This window comes from Aspergillus flavus, chromosome 6, assembly GCF_009017415.1.
Source record: "Aspergillus flavus chromosome 6, complete sequence".
NCBI lineage: Eukaryota > Fungi > Ascomycota > Eurotiomycetes > Eurotiales > Aspergillaceae > Aspergillus > Aspergillus flavus.
Window position 1 is genome coordinate 2,052,698 of NC_092410.1, and position 21,272 is coordinate 2,073,969.

General features: G+C 46.9%; 7 protein-coding genes across 7 annotated transcripts; 5 read left to right on the top strand and 2 right to left on the bottom strand.

Moving 5' to 3' along the window:
* Window positions 1-1,577: 1,577 nt before the first annotated feature.
* Window positions 1,578-4,117, top strand: F9C07_2169535 (uncharacterized protein). The gene is made up of 2 exons (XM_041293883.2): window positions 1,578-2,503; window positions 2,574-4,117. Exons 1-2 carry the CDS (start codon window positions 2,376-2,378, stop codon window positions 3,484-3,486), a joined length of 1,041 nt encoding a protein of 346 aa, XP_041149125.1. The 5' UTR covers window positions 1,578-2,375; the 3' UTR covers window positions 3,487-4,117.
* F9C07_2286277 (quinone reductase) lies at window positions 4,118-5,439 on the top strand. Its single transcript, XM_041293882.2, has 2 exons — window positions 4,118-4,322; window positions 4,380-5,439. Exons 1-2 carry the CDS (start codon window positions 4,290-4,292, stop codon window positions 5,379-5,381), a joined length of 1,035 nt encoding a protein of 344 aa, XP_041149124.1. The 5' UTR covers window positions 4,118-4,289; the 3' UTR covers window positions 5,382-5,439.
* Window positions 5,440-6,440: 1,001 nt separating this feature from the next.
* F9C07_2286278 (putative malate dehydrogenase) lies at window positions 6,441-9,450 on the top strand. Its single transcript, XM_071510816.1, has 8 exons — window positions 6,441-6,729; window positions 6,796-7,017; window positions 7,083-7,286; window positions 7,343-7,471; window positions 7,520-7,653; window positions 7,787-8,053; window positions 8,121-8,488; window positions 8,568-9,450. Exons 1-8 carry the CDS (start codon window positions 6,658-6,660, stop codon window positions 8,903-8,905), a joined length of 1,734 nt encoding a protein of 577 aa, XP_071367823.1. The 5' UTR covers window positions 6,441-6,657; the 3' UTR covers window positions 8,906-9,450.
* Window positions 9,451-9,802: 352 nt separating this feature from the next.
* Window positions 9,803-10,626, top strand: F9C07_8582 (glycine-rich protein; the record flags this gene model as incomplete). The annotated part of the gene is made up of 2 exons (XM_041293880.1): window positions 9,803-10,020; window positions 10,086-10,626. The coding sequence occupies 2 exons, from the start codon at window positions 9,803-9,805 to the stop codon at window positions 10,624-10,626; spliced, it is 759 nt and encodes a 252-aa protein (XP_041149122.1).
* Window positions 10,627-11,894: 1,268 nt separating this feature from the next.
* Window positions 11,895-12,245, top strand: F9C07_2235722 (uncharacterized protein; the record flags this gene model as incomplete). The annotated part of the gene is made up of 1 exon (XM_041286830.1): window positions 11,895-12,245. The coding sequence occupies one exon, from the start codon at window positions 11,895-11,897 to the stop codon at window positions 12,243-12,245; it is 351 nt and encodes a 116-aa protein (XP_041149121.1).
* A 637-nt stretch (window positions 12,246-12,882) lies between these two features.
* F9C07_8584 (putative mRNA processing protein) lies at window positions 12,883-14,854 on the bottom strand (the record flags this gene model as incomplete). Its single annotated transcript, XM_041293871.2, has 3 exons — window positions 12,883-13,119; window positions 13,225-13,882; window positions 13,939-14,854. The coding sequence occupies 3 exons, from the start codon at window positions 14,852-14,854 to the stop codon at window positions 13,095-13,097; spliced, it is 1,599 nt and encodes a 532-aa protein (XP_041149120.2). The 3' UTR covers window positions 12,883-13,094.
* Window positions 14,855-15,065: 211 nt separating this feature from the next.
* F9C07_2286282 (oxysterol binding protein) lies at window positions 15,066-21,125 on the bottom strand. Its single transcript, XM_071510817.1, has 6 exons — window positions 20,703-21,125; window positions 19,847-20,639; window positions 17,899-19,142; window positions 16,446-17,836; window positions 16,021-16,374; window positions 15,066-15,960 (listed from the first exon to the last, which is right to left on the bottom strand). Exons 1-6 carry the CDS (start codon window positions 20,986-20,988, stop codon window positions 15,190-15,192), a joined length of 4,839 nt encoding a protein of 1,612 aa, XP_071367824.1. The 5' UTR covers window positions 20,989-21,125; the 3' UTR covers window positions 15,066-15,189.
* Between the last annotated feature and the right edge of the window lie 147 nt (window positions 21,126-21,272).

The following is a 21,272-nucleotide window of genomic DNA, read 5'->3' on the forward strand; positions in this document are numbered from 1 at the left end:
GAAAGGAAGGGTAAAAAAGGAAAAAGAAGAAATAGAAAAAAGTAAAACCACATGGTTGTGAGGTAATGGTTAGTTTTCAACGGTGCGCGCAGAGTTAATTTGCGCGCAGCGGTTCCTTGGTTTGTCTTCCGATCAGCCGCCGAGATTTGGTCACTTGACCTGTTTTGGGGCAGCATCGGCAAAACAAAAAAGAGAGAGAGAATGGTATATTAAATTAATTCGAGCCTCAACCAAACCAAACGTAGGACGGTGACGATAATAGAACTAGTATCTACTGAACTACGATCATATTGGAAGGGGAGATTAAAGGATTATCATCTGCATGTATATTCCTTGTATTTTATAAGCAACGATGCCTCGCAACCATTTCTCTTCTTGCTCAGATAATGCCCTTTTATTAGAGCAGCCTAACGCAGGGATGATCAGACAGTCAAGCCACATGGTTTTGTTAGAACTAACAGTGAGGAGTCAAGAACGCCTTCTCCGCAGGTCGCTCCATCCAGAACCATTCCATCGATGATCTTCTCCAAGTGTCACCCATGGAAGGACCACGTATGGTTGAGGCGGTCAATCGTCAAGTCTATCAGCATGGATAGTTGGTAAGCCTAAGTCGTAAGTACTACTAGTAGCAAGTGTCATAATTTGAAGGATCTGATTGGTAGATTTTGAAAAATGGGTCCTTAGGAGCAACAAGACACCATAACGTGAGTACGGAAGAATGTGGAACGTATTCCGCGACTCAGGTAGATTCACTTCGTCTTTCCTTTACACCATAGTCTGTATGAGCAAACTACCTCAAGTAGGTACTGTAGTCCGTAGTTAACCTTACTGAATAGGCTGATGGAATACGCACTGATACGCTGCCCACGTGCTGCAACTGTTCCGTATTCCATCATGCACTGGACAGGTACTTTACTTGGTATGTACCACCAAGTTCCAACCAACTTGGAGGATCCGCATCTATTCCTAAATAGGCAGCTCCATGACTGCGCCAAGCTCCTAGTTGGGCTTAGTCTCCCCACCATGAACACAAGATGGAGAGATCACCCCTTACTCCGTAGAAGGCTTAGACTTGATCTGGCTAGTCTCTGAGGATCGCCTGGCCAGAGAGGCTTTTGATTTGAATTTCTTCATTCACCCCCTGTCTCGGTGATTTCTCTTCATGTATTTCTTGGATTTGCGATTGTTTTATTTTTATCTTTATTTTTTTTAAAAAAAAAGGGAGAAGAAGAAGAACAACAACAACAAGAGTAATGATAATGAAGTCTTAAGAAGTAAGTGAAGGAACCATCGGTTATGATGTGGACAGGGGGTAGAAACATTTGACTGGCATACTCGGTATGGAGGTACTAGTAGGACGGTATACCTACATCCCGTCGGATGGAACTATTGACGGGAAGTGATTACTAGGCAGCCCAATGAGACATTTAGATACACTTTCAACAGATGGGGACGATACCACAATAAAAAAAAAGCTAATTAATACATCGATCAGAAATAATATACCTATTAACTCATTCGCATGAGAAAAAGAAGTGACCTACTCTGTACTGTAAAGTGGATAACGTATTTACTGTTCTGATATCTTTGTTTTTTCTTGTTGTACTGTAATTATACAATGTCTGACCTAGGTCACAAGTGCATGTGGGTTAGCAGCATTGATTACTCCAACCCGGAATACTTCCCAAAATGATCGACAGAAAAAGCTTACTTTGGAACCCAGGAGCATGGAAAATTACTCAATTAATTTAAAGAGTCAAGCTGATTCGGCACTCCTAGCTAATAACTTATTAATGATACTAGGGACGAATAGATTACCGAAATACTGAATGACAGGACCCGAGGCACTGGAAGTACCACCCCCAGCAACTAAAATCCCGAGTGACCGAGCTGCAAGTCCCACCAGACTAAAGAGAATGGCCCACTTGTGGGCGATGTTGTTCCCTGGGCATTGTCGTGCTGGGTAGATCTCCCTTCTCCCCGAATGAACTGCTCAATGGGCACGAGCTTCTCAATCCCATACCTCGCCTTATCCACTTCTCCTCATGGCGTGCTGCTGGATGGAGTGGTGCATGCGCTTGTGGTGGTTCCTACTAATAACACCCACTCGGATCTACCAGTGATACACTTGTTGTCCTGTACTTATATCTAAGATCCCCCGATCTCCTCCATTAGAGGATAACAGTTTCCTCTTGTATTTCCGCTTTTCTTCCTACCATTGCTTCTAGCTCGAATTACTCGTATACCTCCTACATTGACTATACAACCTATTGACTTTTGATTGACCCTCCACCCTAACTCATCCTCGGCACGCTCTTTCGCCCTGGTTTCGATCAACTAGCCAACCCGCGAATAAGCTAAAACGAGCATTTGAGATGAAGAACACAATCCCATCAGACGTGTGGGAGAGGAAGAAAGCCTTGATCGCTAAGCTATACAAGGACGAAGAATGGCCTCTCAAACAAGTCATCAAGCAAATCCGATCCGATGACTTTAACCCAAGGTGAGTTATTCTTATTCTAAGCAACTGTTTTTGTGTATGGTTAATCTAATCCGCTGGCAATCATCACTAGTGAGACTCAGTTGCGGAGTAGGTTAAAGAAATGGCGTGTTACCAAACCATCTCGCCAGACTCGGAAGAAGTCTCAGGATAACCAACAGGACGTCAATGGAGATAGCAGTAGCCACGAGGCAGGGTCCCCAAAGGATGAGATTCCAATTTCTCCTAAGACCCAGTTGTATTCGACACAAAAAGAAGCTACAGTACTATCCTCTTCTGAGCCAGACTTTTACATGGGCGATGGAGTATATGTGCATCATGATTTCCCTACCACAGGATCCTTCAACCATCAGGATGCTTCCAATACTTGGGCTCACGATAGGGATTCTTCCGTGCTAGTTATCTCTAACTCTAACTCCTTCGAGCCATCATCCCATACCTCGCCTTTAGCAGATGGTGTTCTACTTGACTCGACATCCCCAATGGCCTCATCCTTTCAAAACTCTCATTATGCGGTGACAACAGGCTCATGCATGACAACTCCAACAACTGCAGCGACAGCGCCCATTAGTTGGGTCGTTCCTCAGTGGTACCCGATACATCTAGAGGCTGGTGCTCACCCTCCATCGATGCCATATTACACCGCCCCACCCCTAAGCCCTCCCATCGATCCCGCAATGCAGATGGTATCTCCACATCCTCCTCATCGGCTATATTCACCCCCCTCCCCAGGGTGTTCATTCTCGCATGAGCAGGCGTTCGACCCGCATGACCCGAGGACGCCATCTCTCCGCACCATGCCTGTTCCCTATAGTCCTGGTACCGCTGGCGGTCACTTAAGGGCCAACCAAAGGGGTGGGCAGCAGGAAAAGAAGATGTCACTTCCTACTAAGTTATCCAACCACTCTTCGGTTGGACCAGTAACGCATGCCCCCATTTTCCCCAGCGGACATCCTGTGATGTGTGCGCCGACGTTTCCTTATTGACTAAAACACTTTATATCTGTATAAATCTCTCGGCATTGACTGCCGGTCTGCTCCCGTTTTTGCATTCACAACCTCTACTATTCCCCCAAGGCTTTTTGGGTAATGTGTTACCATGCATGGAATTTTTTCTTACCTTTTCTTTTCTTCCCTTTATGTTTTGGTGGTCTTGGTTTGTCTATGTGTGTATGGATCTTGGAGAGAAAAATGGTGGAAATTTTCTTTTACGGCGATGGTACGCTGAATAATGAAGCTGCATGATCTCAGCAGGCCACGAGATCCTTGGCGCAACGGCAGGTACTACAGGATCAGGGGAGTGTTATTTGATATCCATGAGCAAAGAAGGAGTTAAGGTGTCCATCTGCATACCTGTACATTTAGCTAGTTGAAATTCTCATTGTTTGCTAATGCGGAATCCGGGAATTAATGGAATTTGATGATTTCATCAATGCTACAGCTTGGAGTCTCAATGCCTGTATCTGCATTTGACGAATATATGTTCTTCATTGGTAACACCGAGGTTCATTTGCAAGAAGGGTTCGTGAAGAGTATGAGGTAATGATTTACACCGTTCGAGGAGGTCAATTCATCTTATCCGACAACGGACCTCGGCACATTTCAGGACGCGGGGGCAGCTACTCTGTAAACTTATTCCTTGCTGTAAAACAAACATCGTTATTTCTTGAATTCCATCTAATCTCACTGCAAACTTTTTCCTTAAAGCCAGTCGCTGCCATTCCCATCCCTGTTAGAAACTTAACTCAAGGTATTCTATCGCCCTTGCATTGTTTCAATCAAGCATCAACATGCGTGCTATCCAGGTCAAAGAGTATGTCAAGGTAAGCGAACACTTATCTACCATCGATCATGTATTCATTGCTGATCAATTTTTAAAGGGGCCTTTGGATTTACAAGTCACCACACTTCCAACCCCCTCCCCATCCCCCAGTGATTACCTGATTCAGATTCGGTCGGCGGGTACCAATTTCTTCGATCTCCTGCAGATCCAAGGCAAATACCAACACCAACCTCCACTCCCGTGGATCGGAGGTGCTGAGTTCGCCGGAACTGTTCTAGCCATTCCAACATCCAAATCAGCCTCACAAGCGCGGTTTAAAGTCGGCGATCGTGTTTTCGGTGCCACCCAGGGTGCCTACGCTACCCACATCCTTGCTCCTGAGCATACTCTACTTCCTGTCCCGAATGGGTGGAGCTTTGAGGACGCAGCTGGACTCTTCGTCACTGCACCTACCTCATACGGCGGTCTAGTGCACCGAGCAAATGTGCAGCCGGGAGATTGGGTCCTCGTCCATGCTGCTGCCGGTGGTGTTGGATTAGCTGCCGTGCAGATTGCAAAGGGTAAGGGCGCGACGGTAATAGCGACGGCTGGCACAGAACGCAAAAGGCAGATTGCACGAGAGTTCGGGGCTGATCATGTCATCGACTACCGAAATACGGGCTGGCCCGAAGAAGTAAAGAAGTTGTGTGCGCAACATCGAACTGGCAATGGGAAGGCAGGTGTGGACATTGTGTATGATCCTGTGGGTATGATCGATGCTAGTTTGAAATGTGTCGCGTGGAATGCACGCCTACTAGTTATTGGGTTCGCAGCGGGGAAGATCGAGAAGGTCGCGCTGAATCGGGTGCTTCTGAAAAATGTGAGCATTGTCGGGCTGCATTGGGGGCAGTATGCCAGGTTTGAGAAGGATACCGTGGGCACTGTTTGGAATGGGATCTTTGACCTTGTGGCTCAAGGCAAATTTAAGGGGACAGCCTTTAAGGATGAAAGTTTTGTGGGATTAGAGAGTGTCCCCAGGGCATTGCAGGCGCTTGGAGGAAGGGAAACCTGGGGTAAAGTGGTTGTTAAGGTCATCGATGAAGCAAGGAGTAAGTTGTAAGGATGTTTAGCTATTACTATTTGCGTTTAGTATAGAGATATCTTGATGTTAAGCAAGTTATGTACATCTAGTCTATTATTCCTAAACTTATACCATGGGTGCGCAAGGTATGTAGGTGCGCAAGGAGTCATGCTCTCGTATGAAATAGAACGCGAGCAACATGAACTATGAAGGCCCTGTATTTTCTTCTGGCAACTGAAAATTTTCAACAGGAAATCCAGATGGATCCCTACAACCCAGCTCCAGTCAGAAGCACAGCCATAAGACATGGCATGTGAAGACCGTCCTTCAATGAAGGGCCCGTGGTGATAGTCTAGCGATCCAATTGTCCAGATGGATTCATAGACCGCATAGACCTGAGACAGCTGGATTGTGTAGTTGCGATAACTCCGTAAGGTACGACTGTGTTAGTAAAAGATGATGGGAGAGCGTCATGCGGGTTTTGCATGAACAATGGATTGCGGCGAGTCTCGTCTGATAGTCTAGACGAATTGAGGACCTCGAGTTTGCAGGATTAAAACTTCTTGGCCGCCTTCCAGATCAACATTAAAGCTGGACACCAACTTGCATTCGAACGGTGTTGTGTAATGTGAAGATTTTGTGGAGATTCAGGTTTTCGGCGATTTGCCGCTCTTGTACTCGGTTAGAGCTTAGTCACCCGAATCCACTCCGCACACTATCACCACGTGATATCTTGGTCGATAACAAGTCGGGTGTGTTTGTTCTATTCCCCGCTGGTACTCCGTAAGAATCATAAGTAGATTGCTCATAGACTTATCAGTTTCGATCTTGTCCTAATGCTTAATATATCTGGAAAGACAGTACACAAATACCGACGAGGTTCTACTATCAGAATAGCAAAAATGTGTTTGTTGTACTCTATATTTGACTCAAAACCTACTACTTACGTACTTAACCGGAAATCTAGTGTGGATCTATCATATCCCTGTTTGATGCTTGCCTCATCAAGTGGATTCACCTATAATAGTATTTAGTGGAGAGAATATCGGTGTAGCTTGTAACAGTACTACTATAGTACATACTAGTAGTATGAATGACTACGACTTAAATGATCCCCTACGTCATCGGCACGCACTCCCCACCCGGAGCACCAAGTCATCCAACGTTTCTCAAGAGCTGACTGTTTCAACTAATACATGAAAGCCTCTATTCTTAATCTCTATCGTTGGTTACCATATACCATTTGGTGCAACGCTTTGGAATTGCCTTGCTACATAGTTTTTTTATACCGCGCACAGTGGTCTGGCTATTGAACATGTCGAAGCATTTGTCCAGATTTAGTCACCACCCACGCGCAGCTTCTGGGCCTCTAGAGTGTCCCTATGAGGTAATCACTATTGCCATTGAGTCCTCAGCGCCTGGGATTGCTGGTGTACTGACTGTCAGATCACAGGGCAGAGATATCATAACGTCATGCCAGTTTAACAAAGGCTCTGCATTCAGTGAAGAAGAAAGGAATGTTTTCAAGCTGCATGGTCTATTGCCTCCGAACATCCAAACTTTGGAAGAGCAGGTCCAACGGGCATTTCAACAATATAAGAGCCGTCCCGATGCTTTGGCTAAAAATACTTTCATGGCAAGCATGAAGGCGCAAAATGAGGTTCTATACTACAAAGTGCGTTTGTGTGCCGTCAACTTCTCACGATAGGCCTGAATGCTTGGATTGACGCCCCGACACAGCTGATACAAACTCATCTGAAAGAGATGTTTAGTGTGATATACACACCCACGGAAGGTGACGCAATTCAAAATTACTCCCGCTTATTCAGAAGGCCAGAGGGCTGCTTCTTAAATATAAAAGACCAGGATAGGATTGAAGAGTGTCTTTGCAATTTTGGCCGCGGCATAGATGTTGATTACATCGTCGTTAGTGATGGCGAGGAAGTAAGGAATATTTTTCTCTTCGTTCCCAAGAGCAACTCTCACGCTTTCAATTGCAGATACTGGGCATCGGAGACCAAGGTGTCGGATCCATATTAATTTCCGTCGCTAAGCTGGTCCTCGCGACATTATGTGCTGGAATTCACCCTTCTCGACAGCTGCCTGTAGTTCTAGATTGTGGCACAGATGTATGGTCGTCATGGCAGTTCATAAGTACCGAGCTAAGTTGATGATAGAACAAAGACCTACTCAACGATGAGTTATATTTGGGCCTTCGACAGCCGCGTGTCAGAGGCGATGAATACGATCGATTTGTGGAAAAGTTTGTGACAACTGCCAGGAAGATGTTTCCTAAAGCGTACATCCACTTGTTAGTATTGACCTAAATGCTCCATCCGCCTCTTTTCCTTCTTTGGCACTCAACCCCTCTTCAGCATCTTTTTACCCCTCTTCTTCCTATCCTATCTTTTCGAGCCTCTGCAAACAAACTGACACTCATTCAGCGAAGACTTTGGCCTCCATAATGCTAGCAGGCTTCTAAATCAGTATCGACCACATATCCCTTGTTTCAATGATGATATTCAGGGAACAGGATGTGTGACTCTGGCGGCATTAATGGCGGCTTTTCATGTCAGTAATATCGGACTAGCAGATGTGCGTGTAGTGGTCTTTGGCTCGGGCTCAGCTGGTACTGGAATTGCGAAACAAGTCGCCGATACCATTGCTACGGACACTGGCAGAACAAAGCAAGAAGCTTCAGCACAGATTTGGTGAGTCTTTCGTAAGACATCATACCGATGTTAGAATGGCACTGTAAGAACTAACTTCAATGGAAAGGTGTCTTGATAAGCCAGGTATTTTGCTCAAGTCTCTTGGTGACCAACTTACCGCAGCTCAAGCACCATTTGCACGGGATGACAACGAGTGGCCCAAGGAGAAGGGCACAGATTTACTTTCAGTTGTGAAGGAGGTAAAACCGCATGTCTTGATTGGCACGTCAACGAAGCCAAAGGCATTCACAGAAAACATTATCCGGGAGATGGCGAAGCACGTTGAACATCCTATCGTCTTTCCCTTAAGCAACCCTACACGATTACATGAGGCTTCCCCGGAGGACATTAACCACTGGACAGAAGGTCGAGCTTTAATGGCCACTGGGAGTCCATTCCCTCCCGTTGAGCGTAATGGAGTAGAATACGAAGTAGGTGAGTGATATACAGTCATAGTTCATGACTATACAAGGCTATTCTCAATCTCTGCTAACACCAGCATCGCTCTAAATAGCGGAGTGCAATAATTCAACCTGCTTTCCTGGCATCGGCCTTGGGGCAGTTCTATCTCGGACGCAGATCCTCTCTGACAAGATGTTGGTGGCAGCCGCCAGAGCGTTAGCTTCTCAGTCTCCGGCGCTACAGGATCCAAACAGGCCTCTTCTTCCGGATGTTGAGAATGTGCGCGAGATCAGCGTGCATATTGCTCGGGCAATCATCGAGACAGCAATCGAGGAAGGATATGCCCAAGAAAAAGATATTCCGAGTCATGAGGAAGAGTTGGAGGAGTGGATCCGTGTGCAGATGTGGGAGCCCATTTATAGGCCGCTTGTCAAGGCAGGAGAAAAGTAAATTCCGGTGTGTGTTTGTACCTGGTGGCACAACTATGAGGATGGAAATATTTGCACGCTGCACGGAGAGAGTGGGCAATCATCACCAAGGGAGTAGCGCTGTAAGAATGGGCTGTGCATCTATAATGATCAAGCTAAACCAAGATAGACATACAATTTTGATATTATAATATATATATCTACTGCCACTCAGTAGGTCAGTGCAGAGGCTGATTGTTGAATAGTGGCTATGAAACCGAAGTGAACAGTCTGACCCATCATCACACAATATCAGTTGAGTTTTTGATGGGCTGTGACTGATCCAGAATCGGTTTAGGAGCTATTGATTGACATTAAAGGTAAGAGCAGATGTGGACTCGGTTTGTTTCCAATATCTTACGGAATTAGTCTGACTGTCCGGTACAGACCATGCGGCTCTAACCTGCACCGCCTTGTTGGTACGAAGTAAGTAGTAGAAACCCTGCGAGGAAAGGCAGTGTAAATCCGGCATACGAGTGTGGCTTGGTTTTCGTCCAATGACCGATGGAGCCCTCCTTAAACTACCCGTAATTTTATGGATATTTAACTTTCAGTGTGAAGTCATGTCCCTTGAACGATCTTTTACTCCGGAGTACTCCATACTACGCAATCATGATATTTCCCACAGTTGGTTCGCAAAATTATAATATTCCAGTCCTCATATTCTTAAATGTTACACTGTCTTAACCACCTCTGATATAGTACATTGTTCCTTCATCTTTGATCACGAGTGTTGGTGCTACTCAGTCTTGCAACCAGCTAACTCTTTCTGCTATGTACCCAAAAAGCTCGCTATAGTAGCCTACATTTATACCGCCTAACAACAATTTTCCGAGTCAAGAAGATCGTCTGTTTCCCGGCATCAAACAGAGGGGGAAAAATGAAGATTGCCTCCATAAGTGCCATCCTTCTTCTCCCGAATGCAGCTATCGGTATCCCACGGTCAGATCTAGCCGAAGATGTGGTCTTTGTGCCTAAATCTCACGAACCCGTGTATTTAGAAAAACGGCGTGGCGGTGGAGGAGGACAAGGGGGGGGAGGCAGCGGTGGTGGGAGTGGCGGGCGAGGAGGTAGTGGTGGTTCTTCATCAAGGACAGGGTAAATGTCCCAAACTCCTAAAGCAACATGAGCTTCTATAACCAACTCATCGTTTGTCTCTACAGCTCGTCTAGCAACTCTGGCGGCTCGTCTCGCAGTGGATCAGGGCCACAGCCCGCATATGGTAGAGGTTCTTACTACGCGGGTGGTGCTCGCAGTCCATATACCTCCGGTGCTCTATCGCCACTAGGAATAGCACCTATCATACTGCCAGCAACTGCTCTGGCATTCTTCGGTGGCACCTGGCTGTACGGAGCTTATGCTTATCCGTATAACTACCATTATCAATATGTGGATCAGACCTCACACCATAACGCATCGATGCCGGTAGTTTGTCTATGCGAGAAATACGCAGAATGTGCATGCGATGATAATTCGGAAAGATCGTATTATGAATCCATTTTTAACGGCACTCAACCTGCAAATTCCAGCGTCGCTAAAATCGTCGAAGTCAATGGCACTGAGACCATTTATATCAATGGCACGTTGCCTAATGGGACGACTGTTGCCGACTCATCTGCACCTTCTGGCGCTCGGACAGGGATCCAGACCAGTGGATATTGGCCAATGGTCGCCTTGGTCGCCAGTACCATTTGGGGGCTGTGATGCCATCATTGGACTCACACATTTGGATAATATAGCTTACAGTTTCCTAGTTGCCGTCTTCTGCTTCTTCTGCTTCTTCTGCTTCTTCTGCTTCTTCTTGTTTTGGTGGGTGGGGAGAGGGCTCTCCCTCACAACTCTCCTGGCCTTGTACGATTGTTATTCCGGCTCTTTTAGGATTTGGGCCCTGGGCTAGCAAAGATTAACTGGCTTGGCTTGGCTGTGATAATGTGTTACTTCCATGGATTTAGATTAGAGCCTTGGTATTGATACCCACTCTCGGGCGTTGGATGGAGGGAATATCGATTGTTTAAAATGAAACAAATGGTGCATCGTTGTTACGTATGGTACAAATTTATTTCATGGTATACTCCGTAGTACCTGGTCTTTCTAAGCTGCCCTTTGTAAGGCCCCTTTCACAGCCTTGGCTCGTGATCCCACGACCCGCCGCAACAAATTTTGTTCAAAATTAATTGGAATTTCCCCACTAGACTCGTTCGGAGACAAGTTGTCTCAAAAACAGAAGTTCCCAGTATCTGATGCTACCCCGTCCGCGCGTGAACAAAGAAGAAGAAGATGTAGGTACAACGCACTAGGTCAGAGAGGAAGAGGCCTTCCATGATAATGAGTCCACCTACTGCGAATAGCTCCCAGGTTTAGGCTGGAGTAAGAGAAACCCCTACTTCATGAGTTGCTCTCCCGCTCAGTTGGTGTTTCCATGGTTCCAGTTATTGAACTAATGGGTTAGCCAGGTACGAATAACTTAACAACAATGGACGCGCCAAGTGAAGAGATCGACATATTGCAATCAGAGTTTCCTATCCAAACGGACGAATGAATAAATGAATGTACTACAACGGCGCCCTGCTAGTCGACAGACCAGCTGTTTAGGTAATAAAATGACACGCTCGGAGTCTCCGGACAGTGGCCGAGTTTGGAATGTTTACCCTACCTTTCCGTTATAGACGCCCCGTTCCTCTTAGTCTGAACCCCTTTTCCCTCACCTTTTACCCCCCAGTCGCTCCTTCATTTTTATTTCATCAAAGCAGTGCTTGCCGTTCATTTGATCTTGCTTCTTCTCAACTATACACAAGAGCTGTCACTCTTTTCCAGCTCCATTCACTCTTTTAGTCAAAGTACAAAATCCAGAAAAGTAACGGATTACATATATACTACCATTTCGCGCACTTCTGTCGCATTCCTCCGCACACGCGATTCAAGATAAAGCCAGACACAACGACTCGAGTCCATTATTCCATTGCAGTCGCAAAATGCAGTTCAGCAAGGCTCTTCTCATCGTCACCGCCGTGCTTGCGCCTTTCGCGCTTGCAGAGGATGCGCCAACCAAGACCCTCACCATCCAGGTCGTCCCTGTGACGACCTCAACTCCGGCACCGACTTCTACGGCGTCTCCCAGCTCTTCTGCTTTCTCAATCCACACTCCTTCTAGCTCCGCTAGGGCGTCTTCCACTCCGCTCTTGTCAAAGACGCCTTCCGCGACTCCTTCTGTGACACCCTCGTCGTATACCGTCCCCCAGGCTACTGGTGGTGCTCCTGCCATTAGGCTCTCTAATGCGATAGCTGCGGGCGTTGTCGCTGCTGCTGGCTTCATAGTGCTCTAAACGCCTTTGTGAGCAGTCCAGAGCAATGCGCATAGACGACGATGGTCATGTCTCAGTCATCGAGCCGATACGACTGCAGTAGCACCATCTGAATTGCTTCTGAGAACTTGCTGGTTGACGTGGGCTGAGCACAGAGAGGAGACAATGCCAATAAGGAGTCAACAAACCCAATCAAAAATCAACTACTTCTTTACGGCAGATTGCATTTTGTATACCTACCTCATTACTCATGCGATTATCTTGAGCAGTTTCAGCCAAGACTATAGCGGTTTTACATGATGGTGTTCATTTGTTGGGACGGTTCGCCATTTATTATTTTACTGTGCTGTGATTCGAATTCTGATTGTCAACCTCGTTGATAGCTTACTTTCCTGCCACCCATTATTACGATTCCGACCTTTATACCCTTTTTCTTCTTGATCCTGAAAACCTTCTGTTGGGTTTCTTTTGGCTTCAGCCGGCCCCAATTCATGTTCCGAAGTAACGAGTGTAGGACTGAATGGACTGTCGATGATTTGAAACTTTCCTTGTTCATGCATAATTTAATTTCGAGGTGTCGCCTCCGATTATCCTAGTATAATACAATGTCCTATGATATACGCACTAGTAAGGATTAGACAATTTCCCATATGATGTTCACCGAAAGAAATAATTCTATTTAGCACAGTAATAGATAACATATAGACAATAGTACAAGGATATTATGGAAATAGAACCATAAACGCTGAATAAGGGCATAGATTGGGAACTCTTGTTCCTTCAACCCTAATCAAACAACGCTGATAGAATAGCCACTCGATGTACAAGCCAGACGTCAGGTACACGTACAGGCGAAAGATAACTCTTCATTTAACCCTTGAACGTCGCCTCGTATCTGTAGTTGAGTTGGTTAGCAGACAAACATAGAAAATTGTGACTAAAGTCAAATATAAACATAGATAGGGTAGAAGGCTGCTGAAAAGGGATACATATGACGAACCTCTTCCCTCTGAATGCCCACAACCCCCAGTTTCCGCAGGAGACATCATGGGGATCCAAGTCATTGAGGTCCCATCTCAGACTGCGAAAGATGTTTTCGCCTGGTTCCAACAAGATATCAAATTCACCGGCACATTTCTCGTGGACCCAATTCATATCCCTCTCCATATCCCACTGCGTATAGCCAGTGCTGATAATGGGGACTTTTGTCTCTAGTAGTTGTGGTAGCGTTTCTTCCCATTCATGGGAGCTGGCCGGGTGTCCGAGACCAGGGTGGAAGAGCATGATGCAGTCTAAATATGGATCGAATGGCTGGAAATATTGTGCTTTGTACATGGTGTGGAAGTAGTCGACGTACGTTGTAATCTTCATCTGCCCACCAAGTCTGTCTTCCACGATCCCTCCGAATGGGTTCTCGGGCGTCCGTTCAGGAAGTGGGAACTCAGTGTCTCGATTGGCCATGCTCTCTGGTCCGATAAAAATCAAATGGATGAGGGATCGTGGGAAGATGTAACTGAGCTGAAGCCAGACTTCACGGGGTAGAGAAGATTCGGCGCGCGCCCCCAGAATGAATATCCTAACCGGTGGGGCCTTCAAGCGTAGTCCTTGGATATCGACTCCTTCTCCAGTTTTGGGAGGGTGCAGAGTGTATCGAAGCGCTAAATTGAAAAAGTCAGTATGTGGATTAATTTCGCATTGATCTATGATAACTTACCGCTCACGCTCTTGAGTCCCTCGACTGTAAGCCTCCCACCTTTCCGAACGCCGTAAGGACTCAGCTCGTGCAAGACACTCCCAATTGTAAGAGGGTAAGTGAGCATCCTAGTCACTTGGCGCATACTCCGATCGTGGTTTATCGCATCAAACTCTCGCGTATATAGAAATGTGTCCCAATTCGTCATGTTGATGACGAAGTTATCATCCTGAAGGCCCGGATAAGAAAACTCGGGGAAAAATCGACCAGAGTGGAGATCGTGATCATCCTCGTTTATCTGTCTAATGGTCTCACAAATCTCCAAATGTGCCTCAAAGTCATCCATCCAGTGTCCTTCTGAGCAGTAGATTGGGACACCGCAGTCAGGGCATTCGAAGTGCGAATGGGCTGGGGGACTCGTGCTTTGCTGGTTTTTCCGCGACTCGGGATCGTGAGGGGAGACTGGCGCACGGGTCTGTTGGTGACTCGGGTGAGGGCAAAAGGCGTTTTGTTTGATAAAGGCAGCACGTTGCCGAATCGAAGGTGAAGGTGACCGAGAAAAAGGATGGAACAAGTTGTTTGGCTGCAGCAAAGCACGCGTTTCTGGCGAGTAAGTCGACGTTGCGGACGTGGCCCGCTGTACACATTGCGGAACGTTGTGTGGTACGTCAGTGGAAATACAAGGGGAAGGCGTAGTGGCCCGTTTGACATGGCCTTGGAGATTTTTGGATGTGAAGCGACTGTCGCTTCGTGAACCAAAGCTTCGCACGAGGAAGACCGATGGCCTGTATATCCGCCTTGAGTTATATGTAGTCTGCGATCCGATCACAGGGCCATGAGCCGCAACCCTTCGCCGGAGCACCTGTAGACAACGTCCACAGGTATATTCGCCTGTCATTGTGCTGGTTGCTAGAAGGCGACCCAATGTAGCAATCATCTGCTGATGCGGAGAGTTAGTTGGCAATTGTTCTTTCCGAGCAACGATCCCGCTTTGACACGTGATCAAAGAGTCACTAAATCCTAACTTAAAGACAAGAACACCCCAAATTCATCTTACTGACGGCATTTGCATGAATTTCTATAATTTTATTGCTAGTATCAATTACTTATGATTAAATGGTTTCAGTCGAAAAGAGCCAGTGTATTAAATATATATATATATATATATATATATATATATTTACAAAAAAAACCGGATTACTAGAACTGTCTGGAGAATTGAAGATCAAAACCTTGATACTTTAACACTCGACTACGGCATAGATCTCATTGTTAGAAGATGTCTTCACATATACTCCAGTCCCGTGCTTCCCTGGCTGCCCAATACTTCCCATTGTGCGCCCAGTACTCTTCACCGGTGATCGGGCACTTTTTCCGAGTGAAGAACTTTGGCTGGTACTCTTCCCCCTTTGTCTCCCTCTCTCTTCGTTTGGCTCGTTGCTTTTCTTCGACGCGATGCTTTTCGTCAGCGGCAATTTCATATTCTCCCTCCTCCATTGCACGTTGATCGGGCCGAAGTCGGGTGTCAGTTGGGGGGAGATACTGTTTTAGATCTTCTGGAAGGGCATTCAATGTGATAACGAAAGGCGTTAAATTGAACGGGATACCGCTTGGGCGGGAGTGGCATTGCCATACCAAAAACGTCTTGGACGACTCCGGATCTTGACTGGATACGTCCACCTCATATCCAGGAGTATGGCGAGCAAAAATCTTGTCGTTCCAACGGCCACCAATGCTCCATTTCGGAGATCCGCCCTTGTCCACAATCCTACCGGCTACCTGATAGGCAGATGAGGCCTTCCAGCCTCTTGGCTTGAAATCAAGGTAGCAGGCCTCACCGGTCGTCCAATTCTTGATCTCCATTAACCCATAGTTGTCAACTGTCGGGTTACCTGTAATAATGCCAATGACAGACGAGGTGACTTTTTTCCACGTGTAGAGTTCTTCGCCTCCCGAAGCAGGGCGTAACTTTAGGAACCAGGTTCCAAGAAGGTTGATATCGAAGGATTTACCGTAGAACTTGGACTTGAGGGCTGATTCACCCTATTAGAACTCTTGTCAGTGCTGTGACGTATCAGTTTTGTCTTATGGCCTGACACTTACATAATAATCCCACTTTGGCGATTCCGCCCATGCAGCACCAATCGGCGGGTGGTGGCTGACTTGCTCAACGAAGAACCGGTAGCCTTTATCGGGCCTGACATACTCAAATGTCTCCCCAAGAAGAGGGTTGAACGGTTTGGCAACACGACCAATTGTCGAAGCGTACTCGCTCGCCGCATAGGCAGCGACATACACCATGCGTTCCATTGAATCAGATCGATCAGCGGCCACGTCAAGAAGATCCGCATACTCCAAATCTTCGGCCACACGTTGTAGTAAAGACGTGGGTTCGTTGAAGGAAACCGGCAAAGTCATCTTGGTCATGTCTTTTCCAATCATCGATTTCAGAATACCCTATGAATATAATAATAAGTAAAACGTTGCCCGTTGCTTACTAGCCTGGCAGTGATTGAATCATCACTCACCCACAAGGATATCTTTGGTCGATTATCATAATCCATCTTCAGTTTCGTTCGGATGGGCTCCTCATATCCTTTGAACGATGGTGCTATTTCCAGGCGTTTTATGGCCCTCAACTCAGTCCGTTCTCCCATCAATTTCTCCTTCTCAGTGCTTGCTTCTGTATGTGCTAAGTTCTCCACTTCAATCTCCCCGGAGTCAATCGCATCGAAGAATTCGTCCTCGCCATCCGATGCCGAATCACACAGGTCGCTGATCTGAGAAAGAGTTGACTTCTTACGCCGAAGGGGTCGCCCGGCTTCTTGCTCGTCAGCCTGAGATAGATTCTCAGCTCCTAGAGCATGTGCCCCCATCCGCTCGTCAGCCCCATCACCTTCTTCACCTGTAGATACCATACGAGATGGTACTTTACTGACAGCACAACTAGTAGTTGCTGACGAGATCTCTAGGGCTTCCTTGAGTGCACGCTTCGTACGTCGGCGCTTCTCCTCAGATTCTCCCATTTTTGACTGTAACTCTTCATGTTCCTGTGCAACTCGTGCCATACTTTCTTCCCACATCTTACGGAGATGTGCTTCCCTATTTAATCGATATTGCCAGTAGGCATCGCGATCCCGAGATATCTTGAGGAGATTTTGCACTAGCCCCTGGAGACTACTCACGGCTGCTTCATAAGCAGCCAGTGCTTCATCAACTGCCGAGTCCGCAAGCGACAAGCCTGGGTTCCTCGACTTCTCAGTTTGTAGTGAGGACGCTACACTCGCGAGGATATCAAGTTGAAGATTTGCAGACTGCGCAGTGATGTTCAGAGCGTCTTTATCAGCCATTGGCACCTCCCGGCTGGATCCATAGTCACCATAATCATCATCATCACCCTCACCTTCAGGCGCAGTGGTTACATGGCTGGCCACCCGATTTACCTCATTTTGCAGAGCACCCTGGTCGTATGATCCTTGGAAAGAGCCTTCCTCTTCTGCGGGTATGCTCTCCAGCGTTGTGCGAGACGCATGTGCACTTAGTCTTGTAACACTGCTACCTGGAACACCCAGAGATGGGGTAGTATGGCCCTTCCCGCTGGACTTGGTAGCAGCGAGGCAGGGTGAATCGGATGAGCTATCAGCTGTTCGTCCCTCAATTTGTTCCATCTTGGCTTGACGAAGCACCTCGGCATGTCGAGATTGGCGTCTCTCTTCTTCCTTTGCCTCATCTTTTGCCCACTGTATAGCATTATTGAGAGTCCAGAACCAACGCTTTGCCTCGACAACATGATTAGCTTTGAGATGGTATTTGACGGATGATTTGCCATGAATCTCAAACCGAGTCTTGTCTTGCGAATCCATGTTGAGTTTAGCGATTTTCATATTAATTGCACCACGACATGCAGACCCGGCGTCATCTGATCAGAACAGTTAGGAACCAATGACGGTTGCAGCCTTTAGGATATCTCTAGCCGCTTACCTTGATGCTTATAATAGCTAAGAACGCCGTCTTCCAGTACAAACCACCGCAGTTTATAACCACTAGTGTAGTTTGTCCATTTCTTTAAGTAGCCCCTCATTTCGCGAGAATCTTTTCCCGCAAAAGGTGCCTCCCCTACACTGGCTCGGCCCGAAACGCTTTGGCCCGAATTGGTCCCAAGAATGGCCTTCTCTTGTATGCCGCGCTGAGCAATGACAGCAGCGGGAGATTTTTTGACTATTGCGCGTGTCCTGTCGTCCTTTGTGACATCCTGTGGCAATTTACCCTTTTTGTCGCGGCGAAAGGGATCTGCCCCATGCATCAGTAATAACTGAATGAGTTTTGTGTCTTTCCTCCTGGCACCCTCATGCAGCAGAGTGCCTCCAGACTGAGCAGTAGCAGTATCGGTGACCAGGTCCAAACTATTGATATCCAATATGCCCTCAACCCGTGGCTCTTCGAGTACCTTCTCTAGCTGTGCATAGTCACCCTGGGAGATGAGTGACTGGATTTCTTGTGACTTGCTGTCAATAAAAAGGGACCGTGCAAGCTGAAGTTGTTGAAAGATCTCCGGGGTGCGGGCAACATCTAGAGCTGTCTGGCCACGGTAGTTGACAACTGAATCATTGAGAGAAGGACTATTTAGCAGCTCACGAACTAGTGATCCTCTTCCGAGCTGCGCGGCGAGGTGGAGTGGTGTATTGCCATCTCTATCGCGCGCGTTGATATCGAGTTCATAGCCGCTGGAAAGGATATATTCGACAACTTGCGGTTCGGCGCATTGGATCGCTAAATGGAGCATAGTCGTTCCGGACAGACTGTTTGCTCCCTGAGGATCTTGAGTCTCTTTGATAGCTCTTGATATCGCGGTTGTATCCCCACCCCGCAGGATCTCAAAAAGTCTGAACGTCCTTACAGACTGGTCTAATGACATGCTCATGCTAATGCTGTCCGCAGTTGTCAATGCGGGAAGCTTCTCGGTATGATCGCCGCTTTGGTTGGAGCGTACCTGCTCCAGGGAGTTCTCGTCCGACATGAGGGGGGTTTTCACTTTTTGACGGGTACTTTGGTGGGTTGAGCTTTGAGCAGCGGCTAGAGCAGAGAAATGTGGCGTATTGTTTACCAGAGCGGATGCAACGGATTCGGGCGAATCACTATCGCGGCCAGACCACCCCTCGTGATCGTCTTTTGATTTATCACGGTGCAGAATCGCAAGCGCCAAGGCACTTCTGGAGCGTTTGTGCCTAAGGAATTTAGGCAACAAGTATTAGTAAAGGGCCAAAAAGGGGAAATAGGTCTATAGACCCCTACTTGAATAGCGAAGACGCAGCGGAACTTACCCTTCACCCTTCTCCGTCATCACTTCCTCGCCACGAGCGACACTTCAGATATCCCCAAGTATTGCGGGAAAGGGTGCATAGAAAGGGGGGACAGCCGAACAGGGGCGCGGGGTTGCTAAGTAAGAAGTCACGACTTTTCACTAGAGTCTTGATTGGTGAGGGCAAACTTTCATTCTGTTCGGCTGGTCAACTCGTAGGAGTGTGATGATCGTCGTAAAGGCCCCAAATTAACAGCAGGGTTGTTTTCCCGCGCCTTGGCGAGGAGACTGGAATTTCTTTCAACCAGAAAACATCAAATATAATGCCACTTCCATAGGACGCTAAAGATGACAAGTGCTGGCTCTAAGCTTCAGCTCAAGAAGTCAAATTTAGTATCGGAAAGCAACGAAGATGAAGAAGCGGTAGTTTGTAAAGGGGACAAAGAGGTAAAAAGCTATGAAAGCCGTCATATGTATCTGCTCCGGAGTAAGCGAACAGGCTCATTGTAAGGTAGACAATGCGCAAATTATGGTTGTATATGTAACTATACAGTACGGGATGGCCCACAGAATCTGAACTTGGCCTCTAAATAAATAATATACAGCATCAAAGGACAAGGACTTCGTCACTTTGTCACTCCGCTCACCAAGACAATGACACTGCCAAGTTGTCGCTTCAAATCCTCCTTATCAACATCATGTGTATCCTCAACCTCACCCCACATATCTGTTTGCCACTTTACCTCCAGACTGGACGCTTCGGCTGCTTCTTCGATGCCGAATTTCTTCTGATTCTGTCGTTGTACGTGGCGCAAGTTTTCACTCCACTCCGAGACCAGCCTCACAGCCACCAGTAAACTCTTTGAAGCGAGAATACCTCTTTCAAGAGCAGCCAAATCGTGCGCTTGTAGGCCGAAAATCCATTGTTTAATAATATCGTTCGTAGCTTGAGTTTGCGACACCGGCAGGATGCTCTCAGAATCCAAGATAGGTCTAATTTCAATACCAGGCCACACCATGGTGCTTAAAAATGAGATTACATTTTTCGCGACTCTCATCTGGGCCTCTCGAAGGCTCTCTGGTCTCCGACCATGCTCGTCAACTTCCTCAACGCTGTAGTCATTCTTCTCTGGCACCCAACAAAGTAATGTATCTGTCTCTAGATAGCGCATTGCAGTCTTCACAATTTGGTCTCTTGTGGTCGTCTCGCCGTTCGCGTCCTCTCGGACAATGTCCGCGGCTCGCGCAGCGAGAGAAGTTAGTGGGATCATATGATTTTTCAAAGCTTGCTGGGCCGAGGTCATGACATCCCATTCCAGAGCGATCAAATGCGCAAGGTGAGGCTTTGTTGGCGGGATATAGAGGACATCTTTTGTGGGGGTTCGAACCGGTCTGGTGTCTAGCAGAACTTGGTAATCCCCTTCTAGAAGACCACAAGGATGCAGTCAGCTATATATTTAAACATAAAACAGACTAGAAAATATACCTGGCTTTATCCTAACGTCAACGCTCTTCCAGAACCGCTTATTGAGAGGTGTAGGCTTTGCCGTTCGAGTGTGTAGCTCATTGCCATCTTGTGGTCTCATAAGCTCATTATACTCTAGAGCAGCGGAGGGAGCTTTCGGAGGAGGGCCATGGGCTGTGACTGGATGAGCAATAGCGGTCTTCGATGGGGAAAAGTGGAACGAGCGCGATATAGCAGTGTTGTGTCGAGTAGCGATCGAAACTATTCGCCGCGAAAGAGCTGCGGCGGCTTGGGGAATACACGGCATTTTGTTTTCAATACAGCCTTTGTACCAAAGAGTTATCAACAAAAAAAAAAATAAGAAAAGAAAAGAAAAGAAAAGAAAGAAAAAATTGTCCGAAAAGCTTAGTAAATGGTAAATGTGTACCTATGTGTATGAATGGGTGAAAATAGGATATTATCGAGGCTTGTAGTATGTTCCGTCGGGTTACTAGTACCTCCGGCACTGCGGGTCTTGTGCTGCTCGCCACAGACACCAGCACTTGACTTATGTTTGCACTTGATATCTCCAGATCACACAGTCCACAGAAC

Bases quoted from the DNA above. Each gene is read 5' to 3' on its own strand.
- F9C07_2169535 (XM_041293883.2), top strand. From the start codon at position 2,376: ATGAAGAACACAATCCCATCAGACGTGTGGGAGAGGAAGAAAGCCTTG. The intron at 2,504-2,573 runs GTGAGTTATTCT...AATCATCACTAG, and splicing joins TCCGATGACTTTAACCCAAG to TGAGACTCAGTTGCGGAGTA.
- F9C07_2286277 (XM_041293882.2), top strand. From the start codon at position 4,290: ATGCGTGCTATCCAGGTCAAAGAGTATGTCAAG. The intron at 4,323-4,379 runs GTAAGCGAACAC...CAATTTTTAAAG, and splicing joins AGGTCAAAGAGTATGTCAAG to GGGCCTTTGGATTTACAAGT.
- F9C07_2286278 (XM_071510816.1), top strand. From the start codon at position 6,658: ATGTCGAAGCATTTGTCCAGATTTAGTCACCACCCACGCGCAGCTTCT. The intron at 6,730-6,795 runs GTAATCACTATT...GTCAGATCACAG, and splicing joins CTCTAGAGTGTCCCTATGAG to GGCAGAGATATCATAACGTC. The intron at 7,018-7,082 runs GTGCGTTTGTGT...GCCCCGACACAG, and splicing joins ATGAGGTTCTATACTACAAA to CTGATACAAACTCATCTGAA.
- F9C07_2286282 (XM_071510817.1), bottom strand. From the start codon at position 20,988: ATGCCGTGTATTCCCCAAGCCGCCGCAGCTCTTTCGCGGCGAATAGTT. The intron at 17,837-17,898 runs GTAAGCGGCTAG...TGTTCTGATCAG, and splicing joins TAGCTATTATAAGCATCAAG to ATGACGCCGGGTCTGCATGT. The intron at 16,375-16,445 runs GTGAGTGATGAT...TTATATTCATAG, and splicing joins GACCAAAGATATCCTTGTGG to GGTATTCTGAAATCGATGAT.